At 29.2% G+C, this 9,823-nt stretch overlaps 1 protein-coding gene across 3 annotated transcripts in view; it reads right to left on the minus strand.

Annotated features, from left to right (window-relative positions):
* Nucleotides 1-9,823, minus strand: part of LOC106465160 (leukocyte receptor cluster member 1 homolog) — a 32,007-nt gene that overhangs the window by 13,254 nt on the left and 8,930 nt on the right. For all 3 annotated transcript variants that reach the window (XM_013925362.2, XM_013925360.2, XM_013925361.2), the window contains exons 2-5: nucleotides 9,592-9,663; nucleotides 5,375-5,474; nucleotides 4,902-5,018; nucleotides 2,562-2,667 (exon numbers count right to left, since the gene is read on the minus strand). In XM_013925362.2, coding sequence (XP_013780816.1) covers nucleotides 2,562-2,667; nucleotides 4,902-5,018; nucleotides 5,375-5,474; nucleotides 9,592-9,614 — 346 coding nt within the window. In that variant the 5' untranslated portion in view covers nucleotides 9,615-9,663. The remainder of the gene's footprint in view (nucleotides 1-2,561; nucleotides 2,668-4,901; nucleotides 5,019-5,374; nucleotides 5,475-9,591; nucleotides 9,664-9,823) is intronic.

Consider the following 9,823-nt stretch of genomic DNA (forward strand, 5'->3'; position numbering starts at 1 on the left):
ATTTCTTATACTACTAGTATTACAATATTAACTATTAAGCCTATCCTTATAACTACTTCTATACTCATTTCATATGCCTCTTATTCTTTTTTGCACTTAATTTATCCTGGCCCTCACCATTGTCTAGTCCTAGTTTAAAACTTCCCTTACAACTGAGTTAATAGCCTTAGCAAACAAACCAGCCCCGATCCTATTTAAATGCAAACCATCCATTCCAAAAAAACTCCCTTCTTCCGCTAAACTGATCCCACAAGTCCAATCAGCCAATCTGCTCTTCCTTACATACTAACCTAAGCCTAGCATTTAGCCCTAGTAACCTACTAATAACTTCATTCCCACAATTAATTCTGGGCATTATCCATGACAAAATTAAGTTATGGCCCTTTTCTTTAAATACCTTTATCAACCCCTTGTACTTATCAGTTAGCTTCACTGACCTACCTTTCCCTACATTATTAGCCCCTACGTGTACAACAAATACTGCACCTCTGATAGTCCCCTTTATCATATCTCTTGCTCTGTCATTTATATCCTCCATCTGTGTCCCTGGGTAGCATAATCTGATTCTTTTCTCAATATTTTACCCCACAGACTATCTTATTCAAGGAATCACCTATAACTATAAGCTCCTTATCATCCACATCCTTCTCTGCCCCTTTTGTTTTCCTTACCTACATCTGCAGAAGCCAAGGGCTGAAATTTGTTGCTCAACAGAATAGGCTCATTATAACTAAATTCACCACTTTTAACCCTAACAGTACTGTTTCTAACTTCCTGAAAGTCATTGTTAGCTGATGTATTCCTTGCATATAAAAACTTAATCTCCTCTTCAAATCCTGCTGCCATTTCCAACAATCTACAATTCTCTTTATCTATTGCATCTACTTTAATCATAATTGGTTCTAACTTTTCCTCTAACCTACAAACTCTACATAAAAATTGCACATCTTCATTACTAACTTCCTTAAAAGTACATTCCAGTCCCAAGTTCCCAAATAAAACCCACTCATTGCACCCATTACACCTAACAAACTGTGAATGCTCAACTCCTACAATAATCTTAACCATTTTATTTACAGTTATAGCTGAATATAAATACACAATACCAAATACTGGTAGCCTATTGTCAACACTGTTACTATTAAGCCTAACGTTTAAGAACCAATTATATTAGATTGTTTTATCACTAGTTTGTCTTCACACTAAAGTAATAAAGTTTATCTTTAATTATATAGATCTTAGAAATAGAACTTTATTAGAAGTGACAATAACTAGTCTTTGATGTATACATAATGTAAATAATACAATGTATTTACCTTGACTTATATTATAACTACCTATAGTATAAGCAGAATTTAAACTAATGGATCTAAGTTCAAGTAAACAAATTAATACTTAAAACACAAGGAGACAATAAACTAACCTTTATATAGGATTTATTTAAGAAAACAATGTATTAACCTGTTTTACGATTTTTCAGTAAGTTGAATTATAGCTAAGCCTAAAGTACCATTACGCTTACCAAACCTAATTTAACGTTGTAGTACAACTTACACCACTAAATTCTTAAGTTAAAACTTTGACCTTTTTACTTTTATTTACCAATCTTACTAAATCTAGTTATTCTTTGGGTATTTAACCCAAATTACTACAAATGATAATATTAATATTGAATAATTTTCAAAAATCCATAAGAGCTTTTCAACATGCCAATAATATTTATGATTTTATTAAAATACATTAAAACAGTATTTTCTTATAATGAAAATAATATATTATTTAAAGTAGAAGTTTGTCAGTACACTAACAGTCCATGATGTTATCATATTAAGTGTGCTCAAAAACATTCAACTACTGATCAGTAAAATCAAATCTTATCTACTTTGAAAATTCCTGTAAATGAGGAGCAAACCAATCAAAATATAAGTAAATTATAACTAATTATAAGAAAATAATAGAAAAGGTAAACCCATTTTCCAAGACATATTCCAAGCCACAATGGCAAAATAATCAAAATATTGTCAAAGAATGGAATATGACGTAGTCAAAAATACTATATTTTTTAAATCACCAAAAAAGCTTCATTGTCCACAAGCCTATGAATATAAGGAATGTAACAAATTGATCAGAGATGTATGACAGGCAGTGTGAAATCTTTAGACAGTAATTAAATCAATAGCTAAGCAAAACAGAAAGTAGGAAGCTAATAAGTGACAAGTTACTAGAATATAGTTAAATTCAGTTTCTGGACATTTAGTTCATCGGACAAATTTATCTGTATCATAAGAATATTCTAACAATTATTCAGCTGTAAGAATTATTAGCTAATGTAAATTCACAACACATGAAAATGCTGTTATGCATTGGTCACATTCAATCTATTAAAGAAATATATAATAATATTCTTTTTTATAACACTTGGGTATTTTAAGTCAAAATATACAGTTAATTATAAAAAAGGCTACAAATCTACAGCAGACATAAACATTACCTTTATCACCAACTTCTATACACAAAATCTGATATATTTAGATGATAAGAAAACGGATGAAGTACCAAACCTGAAACACTATCCTGCAGATAATTTAATAGGCCAATCTTCTTTTCAAAATCTTCTCGTTTCTTCTTTTTTTCATCTTCATGGTCCTTGTTAGTTCCTACACAGTACTGAAATGTGAATAAGTGGTCTGTTGGTTTAAAAACACACATTTAGGGAGAAAAAACTTATCCACTCTTTCGAGTGGCAATAAATAGATGAACAGATGAAAGAAGCACTCTTTGTTTAACATAACGATATCACATATAATAGGTGGAATCAACATCACAGTAAGAGTGAAAACAATTTTTAACTGTTTACCCTAACTCCGGCCAAGGGTTTTTCATGTAAATCTGAACTAAGCAGTTTAATTTACAGCAACAGTTGGACATTCTTCACAAGTTATGGCACTGTATGGTGTATTGAAAATACATATTCAATAAAAATATTTTTAGGTCTTTTTTTTTCTATTATTAAAAACACAAAATGCTCAATGTTTTCAACTGAGCTTAACTCAGTTTAGTGACAAATAAAACAGAGCGAAGAAACATATATTATTCAATATGATAGGAAGGTTTTCACTGAAATTAATCAAATGAGACATCAACATTGTTTTACTTACACAATAATTTATTTGTAAAGTTTAAAAAACTTTAAAAACTCTACATATTTCAGTGGAAACCATGAAGTACACAGGAAGTTTCTTATAAACCTAATGTACGTGTATAATTAGCATCTTTTTTAAAGTGGCTCCATTTACAACAATAACTTCCAAAGATTTACTTCCGTGGCTCCTAGGCCTAAATCTCTATTTATATTCATTTTGTTTTTAACAATTTCTAAGGATTCTCTTAGGATAATGTAAAAATACTTAAGCAGGTAACGGAAAAAGATGAACTAAACATCAATTGAAACATGTAGAGTTTTAAAGTTTGTTTACTTATATTTTTTAAACTTTACAAATAAATTATTGTGTAAGTAAAAAATGATGATGTCTCATTTGATTAATTTCATTAACAATTTTTTGCACAAGATCTGTCTTACGTATTGATGATAGCAAGGCATTGTTAATTTTACACGAAAAATAAAGATAACAGTTGATTTATTTATTTACTTTTTTTCCTTTACAGACTGCAATATTCTGTCCTCCTGTTGGTAACTACATTAACCTTTTCATTATTGGGTGTTATGTAAGGTTACTTCAAATGCAGACTTGTATAAGTATATTAAACACAGAATTAAGAAGTATAATTTTTATCCATTTCAATAACTTTGTGCTAGAAAAATATCGTACAATGGTTATCTAGTTAATTTTATAAATACAAGTTCAAAAAATAAATAAGCATTCAATTTTGCAGTGTGTGTGGTAAACTGAAATGCAGACTATGGATTCTGTTACTTTTCCTTATGGCGGCTATGGCTTATATTGATGTCTGCATACAAAGAATCTTGACAAACAACACAGTATCTCAGGATTGAAAACAGACTGACCAGTCCATCCTAAAGTTGTTTAAACAAAACGAAGGTCCAAGTTTCAAAATGATATATTAAAACAACTTTCCCATCACTTGTAACAAATCTTTCATTTGAAGAACAAGACTAGCAAAGACACAACTGAAATGTTGAATAATATAATACAGAGATGTGGGAATTTTTGTATAGTTTCTGTTGAAAATATTTCTTGCTGCAGATTTTGAAATTGTGATATAGCATGTCCGTTTGAAAAACTACAGCAGCTTGTATTTGGAAAAAAACTTAGATAAGGATACTTATGTAGCACGTACTTAGGCCTATACAATAACAGAATGACCTTTTTAAAAAGGTGGGTAAAAAAAAGAAAATAACAAAGATAAATGTATTACTGTATACATAAAACAGAATTTTCTGATCAATAATAAAAACATATTTGGTTTTATTTATTTCTTTCATATGTTTCTTAATTGTGTTTTTTTCTTTTTTGCATTATATAAACCAGTGATAAACACAAACCAAAACTTTTAGTTTTATTGGGGTAGAAAAAAAAGACTATTTGATACTTTTTTCAAGTCTAAGACAAAATGAAATATATTTATTATTTCTATAGAAACAATGTTTTACAATAAGCTTCCATAAAACTTAGAAGTTAAAAACTGGTACAAATACAAACATAAATTATTTTTTTCTACAATATCTGATATTAATTAGAAAGTTTATGCCAAGTTTTCATGTTATCTGATTTGGTATTTTTTGTTTTCCCAGTTACTAGGTGTTTCAATTTCACACTCTGGGATGACATAGGTTAATGAAGATTGACTTTATAACTTTCAACCAAAAGTAAAAGTGCCATTTGTTAAGAATTAAATGCAACATCAATATTATAGCTTACCTCACCATCTTCAATTTCTTTAAAAAAGTTGACATGTTTTGCTTGATTATCATCATTTGAAACATCAGACTTCATAGAAGTTCTCTTTTGTAGAAAGTTAATCCTTGCTTCTTGTTCCTATTCAATTCAAAAGGAAGATCATTTCCTCCATCAGTGTTTGTAAAACAGTTTCAACACATATATCGATACAGACTAAAAAATTATGATACTTTATAAACCTTCAAATCATTTTGTTTGTAGTTAAGCCAAAAAAGCTACACAATGGGCTATCTGTGCTCTACCCACTCATGGGTATCAAAACCCAGTTTCTAGCATTCACCTTTAAATCACTTTTTTTTAGTCTAAGGAGAAAAGAAAAAATTCCCAAATAAGAATAAGATGGTTTTGAAAAGTCTTGTAAAATAAAACTGTTCAAATATAGAAAATAAAAAAATTGTACACTTGGTAGTACATCGAAAATACAATTTACACACAGCTAACTGCGATCTCCTCTTTTCTTCTTCATCCTTTCTGCGAGCTTCAGCTTCATCTCTTCTTACCCGTGCAATATTGTCTTTAGTACGAACATGCCATCTATTAATAAGATAAAAGTAAATCCTAATCAGTACTGACGTTTAACTATACAAGATGAAGTAAGCACAAAGGTACACTAGTTGGTGAAACACAGACAGTTTTTAATGTTTTATAAAATCATATTTCAGTGTATTTATCTTGTTGTTTCATTTGCTGAATTTTGTTTCATTTTACTCATGTATACACTTAATATCTACCTATAACATTTGGAAGAATATTAAAAAATCAAACTAAATACACGTAACACATAAAATGTAGAACAAAGACACACCAATCAGGACATTCAATAATATTTGTGACACTAATTCACTAAACTCTCCGAGATAAATATCAAATATCACACAAGATACTATATGTGTTAGTCATAAGGACATTTATGTAAAAGACTGTACAGATAAATATTAAAATATCACACAAGATATTATATGTGTTAGTCATAAGGACACTTATGTAGGAGACAGTACTGATAAATATCAAAATATCACACAAGATACCATATGTGTTAGTCATAAGGATACTTATGTAGGAGACTGTACTGATAAATATCAAAATATCACACAAGATACTATATGTGATAGTCATAAGGACATTTATGTAAAAGACTGTACAGATAAATATCAAAATATCACACAAGATATTATATGTGTTAGTCATAAGGTTACTTATATAGGAGACTGTACTGATAAATATCAAAATATCACACAAGATACCATATGTGTTAGTCATAAGGATACTTATGTAGGAAACTGTACTGATAAATATCACACAAGATACTATATGTGATAGTCATAAGGATACTTATGTAGGAGACTGTACTGATAAATATCAAAATATCACACAAGATACCATATGTGTTAGTCATCAGGATACTTATGTAGGAGACTGTATTGAGCACAAGCGTTGCAGAATAGTTGCACACACATACACAATGTGCACTGAAAAATTTTGGTTGGGAAATAGATTTACACTAGGGTCTTCCCACATGCAACAGCATCTTTCTCCCACTGTAAATGTCAGTGTGATGATAGTGAACTATGTAGAGTTAATTTTCATCAGTATAATGTGCACATACCACGAATCCCGAGAAAAATTATACACTGTAGGATACAATACAGTATGACATATTAACTTCAAGTAATTGAAATATTTGTTACCCTTAGTTTTAGTTTTATTTACCCTTGAAACAGAACACATTCAGTGACTCTGCAGAAGTACATCTACTATACTGATTAATATGCTAAAGCTTGTTTTAATGGTGAACCTTTCACTTCACAGTTTATGTACATTGGTGAATGTAATGCTAGCTTCAGAGATTATGCATGTAATATCCTTTTTTTAAAAAAAAATTTACTTGTTGTGATGCTCAAACGAGGCATTGTGTGTATGATAATACTCTGTAAATTTTATCTAACAGTACAAACTGCAACATTAAGCATCCTTAAGTGACATCATTTTAGTGTCTATTAACTGACAGACAACACACTACTATATATTGGTAGGAGTGGTTATAACAGGTGACTCATCCAGACAGTCTTTGGCCCGCTTTTGGAGAAATAGGTGTATATGTTTTGTGATGGTAAGGTAAAAAAAAGTTTTGCTAATGTAATTTGAATCTGAATAAAAAAACAACCTAAAATAATAATTGACATAAATAATGAATTGCTAATTACAATCAAAAGGTTAAGCAATAAACGAGTTTTTTCAGTTGCTAGATTTGTGTAAAAACATCTTTATAAATCCTTACAAAAAACAATGTGGATGGTATAAAACAAACAGAAACTTGTAAAATCCTAGTTTTTAGAAAACAGTTTGTACACAACACCAAATATTCAAGCCATAATTTTGAAGGAATGCATGAACAGTTTTACAGAATAAGTATGTTAGATATTAACACTATAAATTTACATGAATATCAATTATTTCAAATTACACAATTTTTAACAAACAATAATCTGACAGCAAAACTGGATAAAGATAACAGTGGTCTTGAAATTAAAATACTGTTTATGTTAGAATGTTTGTGCATTATATGTGTTGATACAAAATTTTACTTGTAAAATTTATCATTTATCATTCTCTACAGCTCTTAATTAATATCAGAAAGCTGTTATTAGCAACATATGGTTACTTACTGGACTATCTGGATTAGAGTTGGTAAAAATTAGGGAGAGGGAATTAGTGAGGATGTGGGATCAAGATAGAACAAATTTTATGTAAACAGTAACTCAAAGTGATATTGAAAAGAAATAACAATTCATTGAATTGTGATTAGTGACTTTTTAAAATATTAAATATTATCACTATAAAGAGAATATTATTTAAACAAAATGTCAGTAAAGATATAAATTATTCTAAACTTGGAAAAATCCACTCAAACAATTATTTATTTACTTAATAATTCAAAGCTCAGTGAAATAGGAATGATGGGAATTAAGTTAAAATAATCTTGGGTGTTTTTTTTTTCCAGTATGGATATTGTTGAGCATGGAATCAGACATAAAAAAAAACCTCCGAACTCTTTCACTACAGGCTCAGTCCCAGGGACCAACCTGTTATAGTTTTCACATTATAACTTTTAAAACAGTATGTGTATTTTCTCAAAATATGGCAGATTATCATTAAACCTAACAAGGCTTTCGTACACAATATATCAAATTTTTAAGAAGTTTTAATTAAAGATTTGCTCCTACATTTTTACTTCTGGAATATTGACTATCCCACATATAAAATAATTTTGATTTTAAGATTGAAAATACCTTTATGCATCAGAAAATTAACAATTTTCATTTGTGAAAACTCTATAACATCCTAATAAAATACAGATAAATATCAAATGTTTTGTTTAGAAAAACTTTATTATATTTTATATGTTATTTTCTCTATCTTATCTCTGTAGGTGTTTGATCGAATTGACAGATGTCGTAATCCCCCAAAATTAATTTGGAAATAAGATTTAAATTACTCTTTTTTTCATTCTAGAACAACTACAAATTGTAGCCTGAAACCACAAATGTTTATTCTAAGTAGCTTAAAAACTTGTAACGTTATACATCTATTTATTATTTTATTGACCTTCCATCTGTGTTTGACTAGCATTACAATCACGGTGCACATGAATCTCATGTTACCTTGTGCAATAGCATAGTACTGGCATTTACAGTCTGTCTTGGCTTTATTCCAGTGGACCAATATTTTGTAAAACAGTCACAATTCAGTTACAACACTTCACATACATGGATGATGCAAAACAAAATAACTTTTTTAGGTTTTATATATGCATCTTGAAATAACACAAAATTATAAATTACTAAATCAATATCACAGAATTCCACTATAATTTATCAGGCTTTATTAGCTTTATTTCGATATAAAAAAGATTAATCTTTGGAAATAGACACCTTGAATAGGCCAAGAAAACCACTTAGGGAAATTCTGAGCTTTTAATTAGTTATAAACACATCATAGAGAGAAGTGTGTGTATGAAGTAAGCATTTCTAAAAATGGAAGAGGTGAGTGGGACCACTGTGTTTGATTTGTTAAATATAGTCATATCTCAGTAAATAGAAAAGATAGGAGGTTCTTATTTTATATTCTAGCTTGTCAATATTGGTAATTTGAGTTTCTAGTTCATAAAAAACTACAGACTTTGTATTTGGACATCACAAATATCTAATTTAAACCAATGTTGCACTCAACATACCACATGACATATCATTTTAAGTTAAGAAATTAACTAATGTATAACACTAAAAATTGAATTATAATCTACAGTCTGATACCAAACTTACTGACATAAATTCATAAAATAGTAGTTCAATAAATTTTTGAATGCAAGTCTACAAATGTGATGACATACCCTTTGACCTCTGACCATAGAAAATCCATAGCAATAGGGTTAAAAAGAAAAGTAAACCAAATAAATATCTTAGAATTATTATGAGGGAGTATCTGGATAATACTTGACAAATACACTTAATTTAGAATTAAATTCAAAATCAATCCTCGAAAGCCAAATTTCACACTATATGCTGCATAAAAAAACAAAAAAAAACAAAACAAACAAATTACCATGAATTTGCTTAATCTTTTCAATGCTTCCACAGAAAATATAACCTACCTTTTCTTTGGCAAAATATTCATGGTAGCTGAATAAAGTTAATCTGCTGAGCTTGCTGGCGGTTGTGTAATGCTAAACAAAATATATATATATATATATATACAACTTATTCAACAGACATGCTCTTCAATTTGATCTTATAAACAAATTTAAACATCTTTTAAAACTACTGAGATAATGGATGACAATTCAAAACTGATGATATTGTTACGTCTCCGTTTGTTAATTAATT

Source organism: Limulus polyphemus, unplaced genomic scaffold, assembly GCF_000517525.1.
Source record: "Limulus polyphemus unplaced genomic scaffold, Limulus_polyphemus-2.1.2 Scaffold1852, whole genome shotgun sequence".
Taxonomy (NCBI): domain Eukaryota; kingdom Metazoa; phylum Arthropoda; class Merostomata; order Xiphosura; family Limulidae; genus Limulus; species Limulus polyphemus.